This window comes from Syngnathus typhle, linkage group LG22, assembly GCF_033458585.1.
Source record: "Syngnathus typhle isolate RoL2023-S1 ecotype Sweden linkage group LG22, RoL_Styp_1.0, whole genome shotgun sequence".
Lineage (NCBI taxonomy): Eukaryota > Metazoa > Chordata > Actinopteri > Syngnathiformes > Syngnathidae > Syngnathus > Syngnathus typhle.
This window is the reverse complement of record NC_083759.1, coordinates 2,054,407-2,075,855: the sequence shown is the minus strand read 5'-3', so window position 1 is coordinate 2,075,855 and position 21,449 is coordinate 2,054,407. Positions and strand designations below refer to the sequence as shown.

General features: G+C 45.0%; 1 protein-coding gene across 7 annotated transcripts in view; it reads right to left on the bottom strand.

Annotated features, from left to right (window-relative positions):
• otofa (otoferlin a) overlaps positions 1-21,449 on the bottom strand; it is a 121,096-nt gene continuing 99,647 nt past the window's right edge. For 2 of the 7 annotated variants that reach the window (XM_061270618.1, XM_061270617.1), the window contains 48 exons: positions 19,754-19,953; positions 17,830-17,888; positions 15,486-15,574; positions 14,560-14,659; positions 13,513-13,712; positions 11,156-11,226; positions 10,956-11,082; positions 10,826-10,880; positions 10,606-10,737; positions 10,139-10,201; positions 9,986-10,070; positions 9,762-9,921; positions 9,509-9,695; positions 9,256-9,442; positions 8,968-9,191; positions 8,791-8,899; positions 8,531-8,717; positions 8,339-8,459; positions 8,168-8,268; positions 8,006-8,096; positions 7,828-7,944; positions 7,613-7,765; positions 7,352-7,547; positions 7,156-7,280; positions 6,952-7,086; positions 6,307-6,468; positions 6,062-6,133; positions 5,744-5,863; positions 5,514-5,675; positions 5,277-5,439; positions 5,031-5,104; positions 4,906-4,935; positions 4,657-4,794; positions 4,509-4,584; positions 4,296-4,441; positions 4,020-4,154; positions 3,818-3,955; positions 3,625-3,752; positions 3,378-3,548; positions 3,154-3,314; positions 2,935-3,077; positions 2,775-2,863; positions 2,183-2,281; positions 1,915-2,013; positions 1,506-1,747; positions 1,263-1,441; positions 1,074-1,174; positions 1-517 (listed from right to left, as the gene is read on the bottom strand). In XM_061270618.1, coding sequence (XP_061126602.1) covers positions 337-517; positions 1,074-1,174; positions 1,263-1,441; positions 1,506-1,747; positions 1,915-2,013; positions 2,183-2,281; positions 2,775-2,863; positions 2,935-3,077; positions 3,154-3,314; positions 3,378-3,548; positions 3,625-3,752; positions 3,818-3,955; positions 4,020-4,154; positions 4,296-4,441; positions 4,509-4,584; positions 4,657-4,794; positions 4,906-4,935; positions 5,031-5,104; positions 5,277-5,439; positions 5,514-5,675; positions 5,744-5,863; positions 6,062-6,133; positions 6,307-6,468; positions 6,952-7,086; positions 7,156-7,280; positions 7,352-7,547; positions 7,613-7,765; positions 7,828-7,944; positions 8,006-8,096; positions 8,168-8,268; positions 8,339-8,459; positions 8,531-8,717; positions 8,791-8,899; positions 8,968-9,191; positions 9,256-9,442; positions 9,509-9,695; positions 9,762-9,921; positions 9,986-10,070; positions 10,139-10,201; positions 10,606-10,737; positions 10,826-10,880; positions 10,956-11,082; positions 11,156-11,226; positions 13,513-13,712; positions 14,560-14,659; positions 15,486-15,574; positions 17,830-17,888; positions 19,754-19,835 — 6,165 coding nt within the window. In that variant the 5' untranslated portion in view covers positions 19,836-19,953 and the 3' untranslated portion in view covers positions 1-336. Of the gene's footprint in view, positions 518-1,073; positions 1,175-1,262; positions 1,442-1,505; positions 1,748-1,914; positions 2,014-2,182; positions 2,282-2,774; positions 2,864-2,934; positions 3,078-3,153; positions 3,315-3,377; positions 3,549-3,624; positions 3,753-3,817; positions 3,956-4,019; positions 4,155-4,295; positions 4,442-4,508; positions 4,585-4,656; positions 4,795-4,905; positions 4,936-5,030; positions 5,105-5,276; positions 5,440-5,513; positions 5,676-5,743; positions 5,864-6,061; positions 6,134-6,306; positions 6,469-6,951; positions 7,087-7,155; positions 7,281-7,351; positions 7,548-7,612; positions 7,766-7,827; positions 7,945-8,005; positions 8,097-8,167; positions 8,269-8,338; positions 8,460-8,530; positions 8,718-8,790; positions 8,900-8,967; positions 9,192-9,255; positions 9,443-9,508; positions 9,696-9,761; positions 9,922-9,985; positions 10,071-10,138; positions 10,202-10,605; positions 10,738-10,825; positions 10,881-10,955; positions 11,083-11,155; positions 11,227-13,512; positions 13,713-14,559; positions 14,660-15,485; positions 15,575-17,829; positions 17,889-19,753; positions 19,954-21,449 lie in introns of those variants that run through there. The other 5 variants (XM_061270620.1, XM_061270619.1, XM_061270622.1 and 2 more) reach the window with 5 other exon arrangements.

The following is a 21,449-nucleotide window of genomic DNA, read 5'->3' as shown; positions in this document are numbered from 1 at the left end:
TTATTCAAACAATCGTTTATTTTGTTGGTACAAAACAAGAAAATGTTTAAATGTGAAAAATATTAAGTCAAATCATAGTTGTATATGTACTATACATACATATAAATAGAGAGAGAGACTTCACAGACAGACATATATTCATACTTTACTATATATATACACACTTTACTATATCTACATATATCTATATCTATCGAGATAGATAGATAGATAGATAGATAGATAGATAGATAGATAGATAGATAGATAGATAGATAGATAGATAGATAGATAGATAGATAGATAGATAGATAGATAGATATACTTCCACTCTCCCCGCCCACTTGATGTTCTGGTTTAGGCCCCGAGCAACTTCTTGACCAGGTAGCCTGGCATACTGTACAGGAAAAGGCCCAGCATGATGAGCAGGAGCAGGACCAGCACGATCTTGATGATGAGCCACTTGTAGCGGTTGCACACCAGGTAGCGGATAGCTTTCAGCGGGCTCAGGAACCACAGGAAGGTGGTGTCTGGCCGACTTGATGGTGGACACAAGAAATAGTAACTCGTTAGCAGCCGTGGGGAAAAAAAAACAAAAAAAAACAAGACAGTAGGATGCAAAAGCCATGCACAGAACATAGAAGAAGAATAGGAGGAAGAGGGGTTGGTTGGAGCACCAAGACTACCGGCTCGGCTCATCAGACACCCAGAATCTTCTTGACCAGGTAGCCAGGGATGGAGTAGAGGAAGAGGCCCAGCATGAGGAGCAGCAGAATGAGACCCAGCACCTTGAGGATCAGCCAGCGGTAGTTGTGCCACAAGAAGTAGCGAATGGACTTGAGAGGACCCAGCAACCACATGAAGCTTGTATCCGGGCGACTTATGAGCATGGGGGGGGGGCAGCAAAGAAACGACAGAAGAGGAGGAGAGAGGAGGGGGTAGAAGAAGAAATGGAAGAGAAGGTATCAGTGAGGAAAGCAGTGGTTGTCACATGTATTGCACCGCTTTCCTCACTGAGAGAAAGAACGCTAAGCAGCAAAGAATTAAATCAGCCATGCGTGTCTTCACTGTGCAGGGAGTCACTTGGAGCTCACTTTGGTTTTTCCAGTGGATCGGGCTCGTTCCGTCCGAGTCCCACTGGACTTTTCTCTGCCTCCTCTGCAGTCACCAGATGGAGTTCAGCCTCCACTTTGCCCTGGAGAAACAGCAGAGAGGGCAAAAGGTCACAAGAGTGGGTAGAAAGAAAAAAAAAAATCGGATTGCCTGATCACGTTTGGTCTTACCGTCAGCTCCATTTCATCGTTCTCATCGCGAGCCACAAAGGGCCACCAACCCTTCACCCTCTTTTGCTTGAAGATGGAAATGGAGGGAAGTTCCTGCTCATTTCGGATCAAGTCGATGGAGCACTGCTTAGATGTCTTTGCCCCGCGAGGGAAGCGATTTAGGTCCAGTTCGATGGCACCTGCGAGTAGTCCAAATCTCGTCTCGGCGCATTCTCATATATTGAGTCCAATTTCACGACTTACCCAGGAAGTCATCAGCAGAAAAATGATCAGCGTCCCACACCTGCAGGGTGAGGCGAGCCGGGATCTTGTACTCCGTCTCGTCCCAGGAGAACATGGATTCTTTCTTTGAGATGACGATTTTCTCCTCCGCCATGAGGTAATCGAAGGGGAAGACGAAGCGCCAGTTGAAGTTGCCCTCTCCGGTCAGGGAGTGGTAGTGCACGTCCGTGTCCTGTCGGTCTTCCTGCTGCCCCTTCAGCCACCTGGCAAGACGGGCGAGACCGTGGATCAGAACCCGGTCGACGGGTTTGGCCGTACATGCGCCTCAAATGGTTACGCCAAAGCAACGGAGCAAGCCTTTCCTCATTTCCGTAAACATGCACAAAGTGATACGAGCCATGCGATGAAATCTCTTTTTTTTTTTTTTTACCCCCTGACATAGATGTCAGACATCTTCTCCCCTGTCAGGAAAGCATCGTCCTCTAGAATTACGTCATCAGTGTTCCAAATAATAACACGAAGCTCAAAGCTGCACACAAGCAAGAGACACGCCACAAACACCAAAGACGGACACACACGCGACAAATGGAAACAAAAGAAAAAAAAAGGTAGTTAAGTGCAAACAAAACAAGTCCACACCACACACAGCTGGGGATGCGGCCGGCGCCATTTGCTTGGCTGCATCCCGCTGTACGTACCCCCTGACAAATATGTCACTGGACTTTTCCCCAGTGAAGTAATCATCGTCTTCCAGTATTACTTCGTCTGTATTCCAAATAATCACCCTGAGCTCATATCTGGTAAAGGGAGGAGGACATACACATAGACACTGCACATGGGGAGCTAAATAGTAGCAAGAAGTGATTATTATTATTTTTAATATATTTCTATGTATATTTCCATACTTATGTTATTTCTTATATTTTTATTTTTAATATATTTTTATTTCTTCAACTTGGGGAAAAAAAAATACAATTAAAATTGGGACCTACATTTAAAATGAATGTATTTTAAAATAAATCAAAAGCAACCGAGACATTTTTTTTATCTAAGTAGAATTGGTTGGAAAAATATTTGAAATTTGTTTTTGTATTTAGCAATAGTGGCACCTTCATTGTGTTTTTGTTTTTCCAATGATGTCATTAGCCACATAAGGTTCACTCAAACTGGCGAATGCAAAAACTTTAGCACCGTACCTTGTCATTGGCCCAAAAATCTTCCCACGCCGCCAAACTATATATATTTCTGTTCCACTTTTATTCAGGGATGCAGCACGCCTGGCGGGCTCACCTTTTGGGCTTCCGTGGTGCTATCTCAATGGCCGGCCCGGGAGCCGGCATGTCGGCAGGAAACATGTCCACCCACATCTCGATTCGCCCCTTTAGCACACGGGGACATCGGTCAAAGCAAGCGCGCCTTTTTTTTTTCTCCCCCCCCCCCCCACCTTTACCTGCTCAATGCCCGGTTTATCCGGGTTCAACAAGGGCCTGGTCTCCACGTGTTCCGGAACGAGCCGGCAGCCCACTCGTGGGATCTCCTCCCAGTGGTTCAGCGCCGTCAGAGCTAAATGTTCTTCCGTCTGCTTCTTCAAACCTTTTAAGTGTGAGCGCATCACTTTGTTAGAAATACTTCAACGCTTAATTGTGTATGGCGTGCCGTGCCGTCCTACCGTTTTCATCCTCGATCTCGGTCGGTCCCACGAAAATGCAGTTGGCCACCTTGACCTTCCCTCCCGGGCTGTACTGAGGAGGATCGATCTTGGCTTCCTTACAGAGCTTTGCGAGGATCTGGCTTGGCTTCAAAGGATCCCGCCAAATATTGTACCCGTGGCTAATGTGGACAAAACACAAATAGTTGGAGTAGTCAAATGTGGACATACCAAAGATGGCTTACAGAGAGTAGGTGGAGGAGAGGCCGCAGGTGGCTCTGTATTTGCTGTAGAAGCGATTCTCTAAATCGATCTTGGTCTCTCCGATCAGGTCATCCGTGCCCACCAGGTCCCAGTCGTACACGGAAACCGTAAGCATGGACTCCATGGGGAATGTCGCTTCGATGTCAAACGCCCTGCGAGACAAGATGGACATCTGTGATTATACGATTCAAATTTTTGCTTTTAATCCAAATCTGGGAGTTGACTCACTTTCCAAACACGGGATTGAGCTGTTTGGAGATGTAGTTCTCTTTGTCCTTGACTTCGGATTTCCCCAGTTTAATGACAACGTACGGGTCTGCTTTTCCGTTGATGTCTGCAGGATGAAGATCCGTGGCCTGGAGGACAATAAGATGGTTGAAGTTTGACGTCCGGGTGGATTTGGACGTAGCGGGCAACGTACCCTGACCACGTACACCCGAACGAGCACGCCGATGGGGTCGTTATGAGGAATGCTCTGGAACATGCCCATGTTTGGATCGAATCCCACGTCTTTTGTCATCTCCTCGGACAATGGTACTTTGTACATGCACAAGGAACCCTGAACGCAGGTTACAGAATCAACTCTTTGATTCAACTCTTTTTGATTCTTCCCAAAAAAAGACCTTAAATCGCCCGACAATGCGGTCCTCATCCAGAGCGTGTTCGTCGTCGTCGCCGGCTTTCCCTCTGTACAGGTTGAAGGTGTGCAGCCAGTCTTCAAAGTTACCGTACTCGGTCTCGAGCTCCTTGTTGTACACCTGAGACGATACGATTTGTTTGACTCATGATTCTTTTGCTATTTTTCAGTCAAATTTGCAAAATCGACGTCACAAAATGCAAAGTAAGAAAAAAAAAAAAGTTCCGCAGGGCTCTGTTTTAAGCCCCATTTTGTCGCATACCATCAACTCGTCCACTTTGGATCTAACTGTTCGTTTTTCGGCCGCGTCCACCGTGTGGCTCTTCTTCTTCTCCTTGGCACTTCTCTTCTCCTTGTGCCTCTCCCTCATCCTGTGGCCTTTCCGAATAACGTCATCGTATTTGATATCTGCGGGTTGAACGTTTTGTAGTCGAGTCACCCAAAATTATTCTAGCAGGTCTTGTCAGTTCCGTACCTGCCGTCTCAGCTGCAATTTCCAGGTCTTCTCGCTCCTCTGCTTCGGCCTGAGCTGCTTCCTGAGCTCTGATGGTCTACAGAGGTTTGGAAATTTATGATGATTTATTCTTTTTTTTTGGTAATAATTCTCATTGTCTTGCACGAACCTCTTTCAACGTCTCTATGGAAGCAAAATATTTGGACCACCAATCCAGCACGCTCTCGTCTGTGTCGTCCTCTTCATCCAGAGCTCCCTTCTTTTTCTTTTTCTTCTTCTTTTTGTCTCGGTCACTCTCTTCCTCAATCTATTCAAAACAGATTAGAAATTTAAGTCACTCTATTTTTTTTTTTTAGTACTCTATTACCCAAGTACGAGGTCATCTGATGCTCCTTGTTCTGTCGGAACAAACACTTACCATGTCAACTTTTACAACAGCATCAGATGTCTACAAATAAATATCAGAGATGAGTTTAATTCATTGCAAAATTTTCAGAGATTCTACAAAAACTATAACATTCAAAATACCACTTTAGTACTTACAGCATCTAACTTGACACACGTATCCATTTTCCGGATGGCGGGTTCCATGGAGTCCATGTTGATGACGATTTCGCCTGCAGAGGGCGCAAGGAAATGCTGCAATGGTCTTTTTTATTTTTATTAAAAAAAAACAACTTATTATACAAGTCTCTTTTTTTACAAAAAAACCCATTCTTATTATTATTTTTTTTCCATACTATATACATTTTAAAATCTAATTAATGACCAGAAACTAATGTTTGCTACCTGCGCTGCTCCAGTTTCTGGACGTCTTGTCGGGGGTGCAGTAGAGGAAACGCCTCAGACACGTGACCGCATGGGAACCCACCAGCGTGTAGCGACCGAAAGCTCGGCAGTCCACCACCCTGATGTTGAGCGGCGGGTGGAGGAGCTCATTTTCAGGAAGGTCCTAAGGAGAAAGGTTGTTGTCAACATTAAAAATCCTAACTTCCAATTTCTGCTCCTGACTTTGGAGATACTCACCACCTCAAACCATTTAACCAATGTGCTGAAATTGGGGTTCTTTTTGTAGTTCTGGATGACGACAGACTGAACACCTTTCCCAGCGCACTCAATGTCCACGCGGGGCCGATCCACCTGGGCCAGGTTGACCCTCTTGAGGTCCCTCAAGCCCCAAAACAAAACCTGGACCGGCCAAAAATCAACTTCTTAGTATGTTGTCGATTGTAATCGAATCCAAAACTAAATCCCACCTCGATGCGGTAGCGACTCAGAACGGGTCGGATCCCCATTGGAACCGGGATAATCGGACCTCGCTCGGAATCTGTCGCTCCTTCCAGCGGAGGAAGATCCGCCGTCCCTCCTTGACCAATCTAACGAGGGATCGGAGAGAATATTTCGGTTCTGTACTTATTGATTTCCATGTGGCTCCGTAAATATAAATCAACTTGATTTGTAAGCATCCATGTTAGCTATTAGCATTGTCTCCTGGATTTCAATGCTTCCTCTGCATGACGATGATGGATGAAGGTTCAGGAAGTGAGATTGAAGAGATGAAAAGAGAAGAGCACCTTTATCTGAGGAACGGCAAAGTTATGGACAGCGATGAGAGCCCGTCTAACCTCCTCGCCATCGAAAGGGATCTGGAGCGGGGGACGGGTGGTTTCACAAGAGAGGGAAAAGGAAGAGCGATGCCCAGTAGTTCATTTGAAATGGGAAAATGATAACACCAGGTGAGTTCTATTCAGAAATAAGTTGGAGTTGGTATGGAAGACAGGAAATGGAAAGCCTTTTTTTTTTAGCCTCCATCATTTACCTGAAGGAGCTCAAATGCAGCCAGCAGTTCTCCAGCAGTGCAGTTCCCTCTGTAGATCTGAAAGTACTCCAGCTGGGGCGGAAACCTCGGAGGGCCGTAGTGCTCTTCGCACATTTTGATGGTGGGCTTGGCGAACGTGCGACCTATGAACTCCGCTTTGCCCTGGACGCGGCATCATAGCGATGGAGAGTTGGGGTTAGGTGAGGATGGGAGGGAGGATGCAGTTTCCACCGCCACCCACTTGAGGGCAGTGTTGGTTAGATGTATATATATGGAAAGTACTTTCAATGACAATGGAAAGGAATTTGGAGGTATTTGGCCAAATGGGAAATTTTCAGGGAAATTTTGTTTTTTTTCTTTATCTTACACTTAAAATAAAAATAAATAAATAAATAAATAAAAATAAAATGGTGCCACTTGTGGGATGATACAATCCAAATCTGCAAAGGGTGAAATTGAATAATCCCCACCCCAAGAAAAAAAAAAAAAAAAAAATCACAATATTCCCCTGAAAATGATGATTTCACACTCTATTTAAACAAAGACAGGAGGTGCACAGAAGGTCAGAAGATGGAAAGAGAAGCAAAGGGCTTTCATGAGAGTCCACCGTTGTTTTTCTCCCATGTCACCGAGCGCAAACCCTACCACTGTGTCTTGGTCGTAAATTTCCACCACGATGATCGGCGGGTCGTCTCTCAGCTCGCCGGCCTCCCCAAACAGCTCCACGTTGTCGAAAACCAGCAGCTGGTCCCAAGTGGGGCACAGGGTCTCGCTCAGAACCTGCAGAACATAGTTAGGTCTTGAAAAATGACAAAATAAAACATCGCCATTTGGAGAGTCAGGCTTTACCTCAGTAACCTGACTATGAGTGGAGAAGAAGACTCTGGCGAAGGGGTCGGAGAGGCCGCTGCTGTCGGCGGCGAACAGGCTTCGCGCTTGGTACATGTGCGCCCTCAGCTGGAAGACCTGCTTCACTGTCGGTCACAAAAAAAAAAAACCCCAATCAGCTCCAAAAACATTTATCGGAAACCAATTTCGCACTCACTGTTATACACCAAGCTGACGGGCGGTACAGTGGGAAGCAGGTTGGATGCCGTTTTAGGAGCTTTGACCTCCTCAAAACCGTTGGGAAGACCGCTGAGGAATTCTTTCTTTTGCTTAGTGAGTCCCAGCCACAAGTATAACTCCAGCTTGGCCTGAACGGTCCAACCGGCCGGCCCGAAACCTTTTTTACCGGGCAGCTGTGGACAAAACAGCAGAGGTGGGACTCTGGAGGTTGGAAGCCAGCGAGCGGGTGACATCATACCTTAAGAAAGACAGCTTTAACTTTGCCGCAGTCCTTCCCCGTCTCCTCATCCACGAGCGAGTAGAGGATGTCCTTGGATGGAATGCGGGCGTACGCGATGCGTTTATTGTTGCTCATCATCCACACGAACACGTCGGGGATGCTGTGTTGAGGCTGGACAAGAATCACGAGAATCATGAGATCGGAACTTTTTCATTCCGGATTGGAGCGTCTACCTCGTCGGCGAGGAAGCGAAGCCTCTGCAGGAAGTTTTGCACAATTTTTATTTTGTCTTTCACTGTGTTCTTCTTCACTTGCGTCCTCATCTGTTTGGCCTGCTGGCCCATGTTGTCCTACAAGAACCGAGACAATAAGCGAGAATCTCTCTGGACTGTTTAAAAATGGACGCATTACCATCTCTCTCATGCAGGACTTGAGTCTTTCCCGATCCAGTTTGGTTCTCCCGGCCTGGTTTAAGTCCTTGTTGGCCAAATTTATAAAGCGGCTGGGAAAAGAGCAAAAGGTGGACGTGAGAATATTGCCGGCATTTGGACAAATGTAAACAATGGCGCTGACCTGCAGCCAACGCTCAGTTCCTCCAGAACTCCTCTGAGTCGGCGCTCCGGAAAGGCCTTCTCTGTCTTGATGATCTCCTGAACATCATTGATGCCTTCCTCCTGGGCACCAAACAAGAGAGTGAGAAGAAAAGCCAGAAATGGGGGCGGAGGGCAAAAGAAGCGCACCGACCAGCTTGTCGGCGATCTTGTCCATCATGTTGGAGTTGTACAGTCGTCGTCTCTGGTCTTGCCACCAGCTTTTGATGTACACGCATGGTTTCTTCTCCGAGTAGGGAAGGTGAAAGTAATTCCTGGAACAAACAGTTGCGTTGGATCTTGGGGTGAAAGGTCATTTGGCGTTCTAGGATGTGACCTTTCTGACCTGTCCGTGATGACGGGCCTCACGTGGGGCGTGCAGGAGACCGACTCCAGGTCGCTTTCCTCATCGGCCTCGTCTTCGCTGGAGTTCTGGATGAGTTCGCTGTCCTCGTCGTCGTTCTCGTCATCCTTTTTCTTCTTTCTCGACAATGACGGCTTGCTGGTGCCGTCTATCTGGTTGCCATAGTTACCTTTGTCGGAGGTGCATCATCACAAGGTCAACCTTCACGCTTCAACGAGAAGAAAGGAAAGCTACTTCCGTACCTATGGTGACCTCAAATGTAATCGGCTTGTCGCCGATCTTTCGGTCAATCATGGTGGCCTCCAGGAAGGCTCCGAAGAGAAAGAACTCCTCCATCTTCCCCGTGGCGCTCTGGCAGGAAGAAGGACACAGGGACAATCAAAAACGCTGAGCGCTAGTTAAGTGGCTCGATTCTTCACCTCCGAGATGTTGGAGACGGAATCTATCTGCACGTCGGTGGAGCTGAGGATCTCCGGGGAGCTGGTGTCTAGGACCTCCACGGCCACGGATAGCAGTAGACGGGCCCGGAAGGACACGCCCTCGCCCAGTCCATCGTTCAGATCCTGGTGCTCATCCATCAAGGTGTACTGGCGTGTAGAGCCGTACATGTTGGCCCAGGCCGGACCCAAGGTCGGCAAGAACCCTGAAGCACGTGGAAGCAATTAAGAAGACATCCTGTATTTTTAAATTTTTTTTTTTTGACCTACCTCTGTCACCATCATTGGATATTTTGCGCAGGTCAATGAAGTGGGTTCCGATGGCGACGTCGTTCACCTTATCCGAGTCGCGGATTTGGACCTTCAAGCGTTTGCAGAGCGGCGGGAAGAGCTCGGTGAAGACGATCTGCTCGTTCCAGATGGGTTCGTAACTGCTTTTCTGGACTGAGGTCTTCCCCTGCGGACGGTACATGTTTTGAAAATGACCCTTGCAGCAGTTAGCCCAACTTTGGCGGGGATTTACCTTCTGCCCAGAAAAGTGCACTTGAACGTAAGGATCCACCAGGTCCCGATTTTCTCCTATGAAGGCCTTCTTCACGTTAGCCATAATGTTGGTGTTCATCTTAGGGAGACCCTCGGCACGGTAGACCTTCACATAGAATCTCGCCCACTGACGCTCGGCTGGAATCCCTTCGGGAAGAAGCAGGTTCCTGGAAGAAGTTAAGATCTTGAGAAGCTAAAGGTCTCGGCGGATTCATATTTGAGATCCGGCCTACCCCTCGATGTCGTCCTCGTCGGTCTCGTTGGCTTTGTGCGGAGTCTTGATGTTGTCGCCTTTACCTACCACGGCGATGTCGCATTTCAAGTAGCCTTTGCATCCCGCCGTGATATCGACCGGGTCGGACAGGATGGCCCACTTGTGGTAGAACTGATGTTCTGGGATCCACCGAAAAACCAATTAGTACACGTTAGCGTGGATAGCTCAGGTATTGTCGCTTACCAGGCTGATGATAAACAGTCCCGACGTCCATCTTGAAGGTTCCTACCAACGTTCCGCTCCGAAGAAGGTTTTTCGAGCGGATAACCTTGGCCGAAGAACGTTACGTTCACGATGAATTAACGATTGGACAGTAATAAAGGGCGGAGAGCTTACCGAGAGCTTAACGATCTTATCAAACATGACGTCAGGCGGGACGTGGAAGTCGAAGACAAAGTACTGCGGGGGGGGGGAGAAGAAAATCGTGTTAGCCGATATCAACATCAATGTTCAGTGGCAAAATTGGGCAGACCATAAAAAAAAGCTGTGCTTGTCATCTTTTGTGAAGAAAATCACTCTGGCTTTCACCTTTAAAAAAGAAGCCAAGCGTTTACTGTCATTCCTAATCGACCTCACCTCCATTCACGGCACCATAAATATCCATGAATAGCAAGCACCGCTGAAGGGTGAGAAAATAAGTCTGGGAAGATGTGAGGGCCATTACTCTGATAGCTTTACCTTTTACTTTGTGTGTCCGCGGGGGTTTGTGTCACAGACAAAACAATCGATAGCAGACAAAGTCGCGAGCCGGAGCTCGGGCTCACGGGGCGACTCGGAAGAATCATCTGCTGACCGAATCTCACCTCATTGTAGTAGGGGCAATTGGTGGACTCCTTCATGGACGTGTACTTCTTCTCATCGCCAATTTCCACGCACACCACGGGGTCCATGTTGAGACCAATAAGCTGGCGGGCCTCGATGATCGTGATGTTGATCTGAGAATTTGTCAGTTTCAATCTTTTTGGAGTCACAGTGAATATAATGTAAAGTGACTGAGCTAGCATGTTAGCTCAGCAAGCACACCTGGTAATCCACTGGTCGTCCAGAACTCGGTTCCATCTTGATGTCTGGTTTGGACCTGGACAAACATTTCTCATTGACGTTCATTCGTATTTGACTTGACATCTTTTCGTGTTGGAGTAAAAGCCGAGACCTCTTGTTGGAGATGTTGGTGGTGACGGCAGTGACGGAAGCCAGAGAAATGGCGTCTGGTTCCAACATTCCGGCCAGACGCATGGCCTTCTTGTCCAGGTCCTCCGTGTCGAGCACTGCTGGCTCATCTGAGGTTCAGACGGGAAAGTTATTCGAAACGTAAAGTCCTATCCAGAAAGTTCTCCTCAACTTATTTTGTACCTTTCTTGTGATCATCTCGTGAGCTCCTGATCTTGCCAAGCTTCATGGCTGCAAACACTCTGTTCCCTGATCTGTTGATGAAGACAATGAGAAAGTAGGAAGCGATAGCATCCACAAACAAGCACCTTCAAGGTCACTTTCAATGACACCGATCAAGAGGCAACCCAACACCGACCGCCGAGTCAATCATAGCGACATTAAAGTCAAGTCGGTATAACCCCCGGTTGGCACCGGCCACGATTGCGAACAAAAACAAGAGTGTTCGGTTTCTGCACATTTGTTTCATCTGGATCGCATATCCCGGCGACGACAAAGACTGGTGATGTCATCGGCGACAGCCCACGAATGGGCGTCCTTAATAATTAAGAAAGTGCGTGACCGTCTAATTTGCTGCGGCTATGGAAAGATGTCAGGAAATGAATGAAAAACACTTTTGCCTCCTCAAGCATTTCAGAATCTATCCGGCTCCAGTTTCTGCTATAATCCCCAGCTCACGTGTGGAAAAATGTTTCGCGTTAGCGAGCTTCTCGGTGAAGTTAAAAAAACATAAATCGCATCTCGTTATTCGGAAATATTGTTGAAACTTTTCAAAAGTAAAAAACTGAATTTCTCAGTTATTAATTTAAATTGTTTGATCTAACAGCTAATGAAACTGGCCGATTCACAAGATCAAGTCATTAGAATATATCACCTAAAAAATATTGACATTTTTTTAAAAACATTAAAAACAAATTAGGAATTGGCCTTCATCATTTAGAGAAGAAAAAAAACAATGCCTAAAGAAGCATTACATACCTACCTTCTCAATGGATGAATCCTTTTTATAAACTTAATGGGTCGTTATATTTGTCATGGGCCAAATGCTGCAGGTCCAAAACAAGCAAGCAGATATAACCAACGAGTGGGTGACACATGGGATGTCAAGGAGGGAGGTACACAGGAAGGGAGGGGGCGAGGAGTGGAGATAATGAGGCCTGGGTACTGTTACCATCAGTCAAAAGATGTTGTGGGTCAATACATCAATCAACAACAATCGACATCCCAAAGTTGATCCAACAAGTAAAAGAACGGTTCATTTCCATTTCCGAGAGCGCACGTGAGCAGAAATATTTGAAGATGCGGCAAAGTTATCACAAGTTTGGCGCACGTGAGCTCGGATATGAAAATGAATAATATAGCCACGTTCAATAATTCATTTGTGTGTTCCGTACCGGGAACATCACTCGGATGAGAGGAGGTGGAGCTTTTTTTTTTTTTTTCCCAGTCTAGGGCTATTTCAACTCAACTCAGCTAAACGCCAAAAAATCTCTCCGGGCTTGACTTTCTAAATGATATTATTTGTTCTTCCAAATACTTTCCACTCCCTTTAGTCTCCTTTGTGTGTTTCATAGTGTCATAATGAAGGAGTCCTACATAATGCAGGCAGCCAGGATGAAGGAAAAAGAAAAAAACAGACTGCGGATCTCCGAGCGAGCGGAGCGCTTCTGTAATCACTTTGAATTCATTGCAGTTATACCAACTCGTTCGTGAAAAAAAAAAATGTGTCCGATGTTTTAAGGGTCAGCTATTATGATTTTATTTCTCCTTAATATGTTTGCAGCAGCCATACTTGCTATTTTTGCTGTGGTCAAATGTGTCAGCTGCTTCACGGCTAATACCCCTGAGTGACAGTCCACCCACTCGGGACTTGATATATTCATGAGGAGGAACTAAACCTCTGCAGAGCTGAGGTGCATCCCAAAAAAAGAAAAAAAATGTGTTCAGGGTTCTGTCATAAATCATCCTGCAGGCACACAGCCCACAGGGGGAAGCCATGCCTTTCAATTTAGGTGAAGCTAGTGCAGCTCCATAAATAAATCCAGGTTCCTAAAAAGAAGCACAAAAGATTCTGAAATTAGCTTGGATGACCTTTAGAGTCAAATCAATCTTTTTCTATCTTCTATGTTTGCGCATTCTGCTTAATGGGCATTCAAGGAGATATTCTAAGCAGCAGCGCCCCCTGCTGGCGACTGAGATCGATGTCAAACGCAGTCCCAATTACGTCGCGGCTCTAAATGCTGCGGACCCTGACCTCAATTTTATCCAATAGTGCACGTCTCGCTTTTCACTATGCGGTTCCTAAACAGAAAACGTCCGACTGGAAGATGAGGTCACTCCCTCGGTGACCTTATCCGTGCCGTGGAGGGTCCAAGCATCCGGTCCGATTAACATCAAAATGAATTTGCCGCATGGAAAAGGGGGAAAGTGTTTTTCCAGAGTGGCACAGAAGGAAGAATCTTTGCAGAAAAAAGTGTGCTTTGGCGCCCAAGGACAGACCGAATGCATGGATGCTGGATTCGGGCTCGTATTGGACTCACTTTCGGAACGTGGGGATGGATCCCTGCAAAGATCGTTTGGCAGATGTCCCGGATCCGCGGCTTTGCCCCGACAGCAAGCTGTCCGTCTCGAAGGTAAATATCCCGTCGCGATCGTCGGGGACATCCAGATGCTCGCCGTTACTCCACATGCCCGCTGCGCCATCCATTGACTGGTATCGGATCTCTATGGTAACGCTGGTCTGGAAAAGAAAAAGTGTCTTGTGTTTATGAAGAACGTGGAAAAACTCCCAATATTTATTTTTTTATAGGAAATGTCAGATTTCTTTCTGTTGCAGTTGCACATAATGTAAAGCACCTTAAGGCTAACTGGCATTTTATTTGAAATTTAATGCATTTGTCATTATAGGAAATGGACTCGGCAGGCCCTGTAAATCATCGAAACGTTGCCTGCGAGGCGAAATCTGGTTAGGAGTCATTTAAAATCTCTTTCGGAATCAATGGTGACAATGGAATTTGTTTTTGGTGCCTCTTTGTCTTTCTTTTGGGGGGGGGGGTGACTATTCATTTGACCTAATTATTATTAAAGCCGATTTATTGCAAGCGAAAAGAAAAATAAGCAGCGAGTAAATGTTTTCTTTGTCGAGCTTTTTGTTTTGTGTTACTATGGCGACAACACCGGCGCACATAACAAAAGCGTTAACCTTGAGCCTCGGTAATCGAATTGTTAATGCGTTCCCACGGCGCGCGTTATGTTCTGGAAAGAAAAAAAAAAAAGTCAGCACATCCGCCATCCTCCATCACAAGGCCTTAAAGTCGCCTTGTTCAAAAGCAGCGTCGTCCTCGCGCTAATCTTCGCCCCTTTGCTGCGCCGAAAAACAAGTTCCCCTCAAGAGCTATAATTATGGCAAGAATACAATTAGGCTGCTGTTGCCTAGAGACCGGTCCATTCTTACTTTGTTAGAACTTTAGGTGGACTCAAAGAGCCATTCTCCTGCTGAACCTGAACTATATGGCTAATAATAAATAAAATAGCTGAACTTGTGGGTTATCATAATAAAAATAATACAGCGGTGCATGTCGACTCACATTTATGGACGTGTTGTTATCGTCGATGAGCGTGTCAGTCAACTGGAGCTGGCCCTCCTCTGCCACCTTCTGGAGCACCATGCAGAAAGTCCCCACCGACCTGCAGAGAAGACACACGTTGAAAGCTGTGCTCCACTCATGAGCAACTAATAGTAAAGCACAGCATATTTTTTGCAAACTTGATGGAATGGAGCATGTGGGTAGAGGCTTTGCTGCACATTTTGATCTTCACCGTTGTTGGACAAATCCTCGCAAAGACTTACTGCGCGCCGCAGCCAAAGCAGACGGTGTGGATTGCTTCGACTCAGCCTATCATCGCCTGCACCAAGCAGACTTCATCGTGTAACCCTGCTGAGAATCATTGCTTCTTCGCTGCAGCTTAACTGCCTCCATAATGGAAGCGTGCACATAAAAAACAATGTCGTCTTTTTTGAAAGCAACTGAATCTTAACATAGCGTGTGCACTTTATCGACTGTATGTTTTTATCAAGGCTCCAAGTGTTGGTTATACTGCTTACCCACACTTCATATAAACATCAAGTCACCATTAAATTGACCAATTAGAGCTGTTGAATAATTGAAAGGACTCCCCTCCCTGCCCCCACCTCCACCCCAAAGTGATTCCAGCCCACAAAACCAATGAGTATATGAAGAACACACAACATGGTCGCAGGCTTGCTTACACTCTAATTGTAAACGTCGACAAAGTGAAAAACGGCATTGCACGTGCTCTGATGACGCACGCAAATGAGCAGCTGACGGCACCAAAGCCCCCGCAGGGAACGATCATATCATAAAACAAATGCGTACAATCAATAGTTTGAGCACTTAGCCATATTTTGCCGCCACGCATGCTATCATGGGTGTGTAAAAACACATAACTCGACTGAAAAAAATAGATTATTTTTCTTTTTGCGGCTTTTTACCTGTTACTGAAGACTTTGCTGTAATTGTACACTTGGATTTCCAGCATCTCGCTGCCGTCCAGCCTGCTCGCTAATGGCCATCGAAACATCTGAAGAAGACACACACGAGTGGTTACCGACAGGACAGCATTTTTGACATTTTGATCAAGTCCAACGGTAGATTTCTCATTGCGCTGCACTGTTGCATTTTAGGAGATAGAAGAGATGAAGGTTGGAAAAGGTGATTTAAAATTCATTAGACGTCCCCCCGCTAACGCGGAGCTCTCATTCAAGACGCCGCCGCGGGCAGGCTATCAATCAGGCCTTTGTTCATCCCATTAAGCAAATCCTGGGGTTCCCCCAACTGCCTCTGCAGCGGGAAAAAAATAAAAATAGAAGAAGCGCAAAGCTGTTTTTGTTACTCCGACATCTACAATGGATGACGGCTTTAATTTCCCCAGAGGAAAAAAAAAAAAAAAAGACCACGTCATTGACGAAAAATACAGTCATGAAAACGGAAGATAACGCTGCTGCAAAAAAATGTTTTTTTTTTTTTTTAGATCTTTCTCTCTTTTTCAGAGCCGCTCATTCCCGTTCCGAGATCGCCCCCCTGCCCCCCCAACTGAATTGGCGGGCTGCTCGTTAAAAGTGACACAAGGGCAGAAGGCCACTGCGCTCTATCAAAGTTGTTAAATGCACAAGAAAAGAAGCTGTGATGATTTTAATTTTGGTTGCCATGGATACAGAGCATGGAAACACCTCTGGTTATTTATGAAGCATACTAAGCTTGAGTTTTTTTTTTTTTTTGCAACAACCCTGCCTTTCATCTGGATGCGTAAAAGCTTACAGTAAAAAAAAATTTTTTTTTTTTTCCCCCTCTTCTGTCAGAGCCTTTTTAAAGGATAAAAAGGAGGAGGTTAGAAAAAAACCACGCCGTGACGAGGTGTGACAGCAGAAGATTCGTCATGCTTTATGAAGCAATCGACGGCAATGTTGACCAGAAGAGAAGATTTTTTATAACCCTTGAAAATATTTCATACATTTGTCGCCGGACACCTCTGAACTCAAATCCATCTCAGCTGAAGTCCCAGAATTCCTCAAGGGTGAAGAAAATTGCTGTGGTGCCCAGAGGTTATAAGAAGTAGCTTTTGCTTGGGAAAAAAAAAATCTGCTGAGACACAATTTTTCTCTTCGCTGGAATAATTTTAACCCCGCTCCCTCACCCTCACACTTTAATAACGTTTGTTTGGTGCATTGTTACTGCTGAGTGGGGCTCGTTAAAGCAGAAGAAGTCCAAGCTAATGAACATCAACAGAAATAGCTTTTTTTTTTTTTTTTTTTTTTTTCCTTCGATCGCTGCAACATTCATTTCTCTCTGGTGCTTGTTTTAACTGCATTCATATTTGCAGTCTGTTTTCCAATTCAGTGGACAAATTCTTGTGTGTGTGTGGGGGGGGGGGTCATCATTTATTGAGAATAAGTCAACTATCAAATTATATATTTGAATAATTGACAACATAATGCTGGAGCTGCAGCAGCTGCCCGCTCACTCGTGTACAAATAAATCTATTAACATCATCATTTTTGCATATGATCCTGTTCCCAGTTATGACACGCACTGGAGCGCAGCCAAACTTCCAACCCCTCGCAATCTTTGCCGTTCTCCGCTCTAGTTCTGTCGAGCTGGTGAGGGGGAGGCAGTAGCGCGCCGTAGCTAAAAGCTAAATCCCACCATGGAATGAATAATGAATGCACATTCCCCCATCCAAGCAAGCGGCATACTAGTTGAAAGGCGTTTGTGCTAGACCGTGCAGAAAGCAACACGACTCGCAGTGCTCCCTCAACGCCAGAGAAGGCCACATTTATGAGCGAGGAGACCAGCCAAGAGGACTATACATATATGTAGACATGTTCTGGCATCCCCCCCATAGCAAGGTCACTTGAAGTTGTTCCTCTGGACATGATGCCGAGTGATGCTAACGAACTCGCCGGCGCAGAGAGCAACAAATGAAGCTGTCATAAGAAATCAGTGACATCGCTTCGGTTCAAGGCAGCGGGAAAAAAAGTCATGGTAGAAATCCACGGACACGCTGCTTTTCTGCAGGACAACAAAAGTTGGATCCCTCCCGTTCATCACCTTGTTTATTATAAAACGGAAACTTTGCTCTAACCTAATCCAGCCCCACGCACTTTGCTACGAGATTCAATTGTGATATCATTAGCGACAACGGTAAACCCTATTAAGCGATGTCATTAATCCCAAAAAAAAGGAATTAGCATTGTTTCCAAATAAACCCAATTTGTATGGACTAAACGAATCTTCCTATGAATCCCAGCAATAATTGGGGAATTGGAAAGAACCAACCTCGTTAAAGTGAGCCACGTCGTCGCAGTTGGCCGCCACACGGCTGAAGAAGGACGACCCTGAAAAGGTAAAAGATGAATTAAGCCGGCAGGTTCCAGATGGGAAGAAATGTCACTGACTGATCTTTAAATCGTATATGGCTTCTGAGCGCAATTAAGTGGCGGCTTTAAGTTTTATCTGTGCTTGACATTCAGTGAACGCATTTATAAAAGCAGCCCTTTTGTTTTGCAAAGGAAATCAGAAATGATTAAAAAAAAATATATATATATATAAATATATATATATATATATATATATATATATATATATATATATATATATATATATATATATATATATATATATATATATATTGGTAATATGACTCAACCAGGGGAGGGGTGCAGACTTTTTAATATCCCCCAGAACTCTTTCCCCTGCTTAGGAAAACAAATGAGCGTGGTAATTACAATCACAATGACATCTGATACGACGGTGTATCCAGCAAACAATTTTCATAATCATTATTTATGCAAAGGCCAAATTAGCGGCACGTCTTGATCCAATGCTGCAGGTGCACCTCACTGTGCAAAGTGTGATATAAAATCGGGGTAATTAATTACTTTCTGTCATGTGACTTGCTGCACCTGGTTGCTTTGTGATATTTATGAATGGCAGCGGGCGTGTCACAGTTTGCTTTGTGCAGGTGTTGTGTGTGTGTGTGTGTTCGAACTCACGAGCATTCAGGGATAAAGATGTGGAGTGATTGGGAAATTATTTTAATGATAATAATAATAATATTAAAGTATTTATTAATCTAAATAAAATGATTTCAATTAATTTCCAAATCTAGTGCAAAATGAAAGCTTTTTTTGATATATCTACACTCACCTTTTTTTTTTTTTTTTAATTTCGATGGCAGAGAGGATGACAAGATCCCTCCTACATTATTCAAAACAGAAGCTCTGCTGCCTTCCCATTGAGACGTGGGTTTGCCAAAGTAGATGCTATGAGGCTTACATAAGGCGTGCTGCGTCAAACTAAAAAAAAAAAAAAAAAAAAAATGCTGCCGCTAATCATCTAGCATTTCAGCCTAGTTCACAGAGACTTTTTATCGAAATGATAAGAAAGAAAGTTTGATAAGAAAGTAGCACCGCTGCACATACACATAATTAACTTTTCAACTCCATTCTGGCAGGCTGGAGAGCGAGTGCTGAGCACAAGCAGGAACAATTACAGATAAGACTCTGCCTTCAAATCAATTACATAGCTCTCCTCAATTCTCCTCTCATCGAATAATCCCACCGGTTGGTCTCGGCTGCCAATCAAAAAAAACCAAAGCGATGAAGACGTTGGCGGGAGCAATTGGGCATTGGAACACAACAACAAAGCTCCAGCTTTGATCAAGGCAGCAGCGCAGGTCCAATCCCCCCCGACTCGGCTGACGGGTTCTGTACTACCCAGAGCCGAGCGGGTTTGCTGCAGCGTGCAACACAACACTAAGGCTTGTTCTGAACACACACACACACACACACACAGGAAAAAGGAAAGGGGAGGCGGCAATGTGACATCCTACACAATAGTGATGCTGGGTCTAATCACTTCTAATAAGTTCTCGGACGGCTGTAATTCCTGTGTGAACACATTCTTGTGTGTCTGACAAGGAGCGAAGATAAGGGAGCTTTTAACGAGAGACTGTTTTTACTTGATAAGAATGATTTGGGTTCGGTAGCCTGGAAACGGAAACCTTTGAGAAGGTTTTTTTTGTCTTCAAGTGACACTGGCTAGAATGACATTAGATGATTCCTGACCAGCTTCTTCTTCAATTGCTCCAATAGTTTGGATTTAGTCTTGATTAGCTTGGCAGTCAACATAAGAAACTTCAATCAATATCTCCAGCAGCTTATTTAGGAGCATGCAACTAGATGGAAAAGTTTGGCCGTACCTCGAAATGTGACTTTGGCAACGCGGTCACCTTTCCCCGGGAGGTTGGCGACCGACTTGAGGTGAAGCGTGAGGGACATCATGACTCCGGCGGGGCCGGGGAGAGGAAGTCCACCTCACTCCTCCACACGAGCAAACTTGAACCTGCTGCCTCTCCGCCGTGAAGCTGAGCGTCTCCTCCTGCGTGGATCCTCCGCGATCCTAAATCCATGTGCACGGCATGAAGATTCGATTGTCTTTTTTTTTCCTTTTTAGTTTTGTGATTTTTTTTTTCTCGACGTGCGTGGCAAAAGATGCGAGTCGACTGCGCAGGCTGCGGCACGCGTCTCTCTTCGCTGCTTGGGTGCGGGCAGGGGGTAGGTGGAGAAGGGTGTGTGTGTGCGCGGGTGTGTGTGTGCTCGTGCTACAGCATCCGTGTAATGAAGTAGCTGGACCTCATGTGTCCCTTTGGCACAATATTACTTGTCAGTAAAGAGGAAAATACAATACAAGCTGCATCATCAAAAAAAAAAAAAAAAAAAGTGATGTCATAAATATAAGAATTTGGTCAATTTATAGAGTGCGATACGATTCAAGAAGAGTTCAGTGTAAATTGTAATGATTCGATTCAGCGAGTTTACGATTCATTCGATTCGATATCGTACGGCTCGGTTTGAGAGATGATGCAATGAGTTCCTCATTGGCAAATTACAACATGAACTTTAGTATATAGATATATATTAGGATTGCAACAAAAAAATTGGACCTGAAAATGGATTTATCATCGAATCACTCAGAGAGTTTCTGCTTAAAAATAAACCGAGATACGAATGAATCGATGCGATGGGTCTACCGAGTCGCATTATCTTAAGCTTGAACGATTTTGTTTTAATGAAGGAACGGAGCTGCTCAAAAAGGAAGGATGAAACCGCTTGGACAGATGCTGACCAGTTGCTAGGCAACCAATTTCCCACTGTCCATCAAGGCGGGTTCTGGTCATGCTGGAGTCACATCAGGTAAACCTTGTCAACAGGACTCTCCTTACTCAGATCTGTATTTTTTTTTCTTCTTTTTTATTTCTTGAAGAAAATTTTGCTCTCTCTGAAGCAGCTCATTGATGGGATCAGTTCAACACACTATTGTTTGTTATTTGTAAAGGTTAAAAAAAAAAAGCTATGTGTGCAATATTAGCGTCACTTTAGATGACAAAGGAGTTGTCAATTTTATTACAAAAAATGCAAATAAATAAATAATAATAATAAAAAAAAATCAGTTGACTACTCGGACTTCCGGAAGGCTCCAAAATATGTTGGAAGACTCTACCGGACAAGCTTTGTGCACTGTTGGACTCATCTTGATTTGTGATACTTGAGTATTGGATTATTCATTAGACCTGAGAGTTGGAATGTTTGCTCAAGCGGCCGGCGTAGTTAAAGAAGTAATTAGCATCAGACAAGCAGTGATTACGGGCGAAGCTAATGTCCCTGGACGGGATTGCAAACTCTCCGTGTGTGTCGGCTTGTGTGTGTGGAGAAAGACAAAATGTGCTGTTCCTGCATTCATTGCAGATAACGAGGCACACCAACAGAGGGGAGTGTTTGTCTAGAATTGAAACCTAATTTGAAGACTTCAGGAGTCATCAAGTGTCAACAAATCATTATGGAGTGAATTTGAGGTCATTCAGTTATACATACAATTTTAATAATAAAAGTATTATT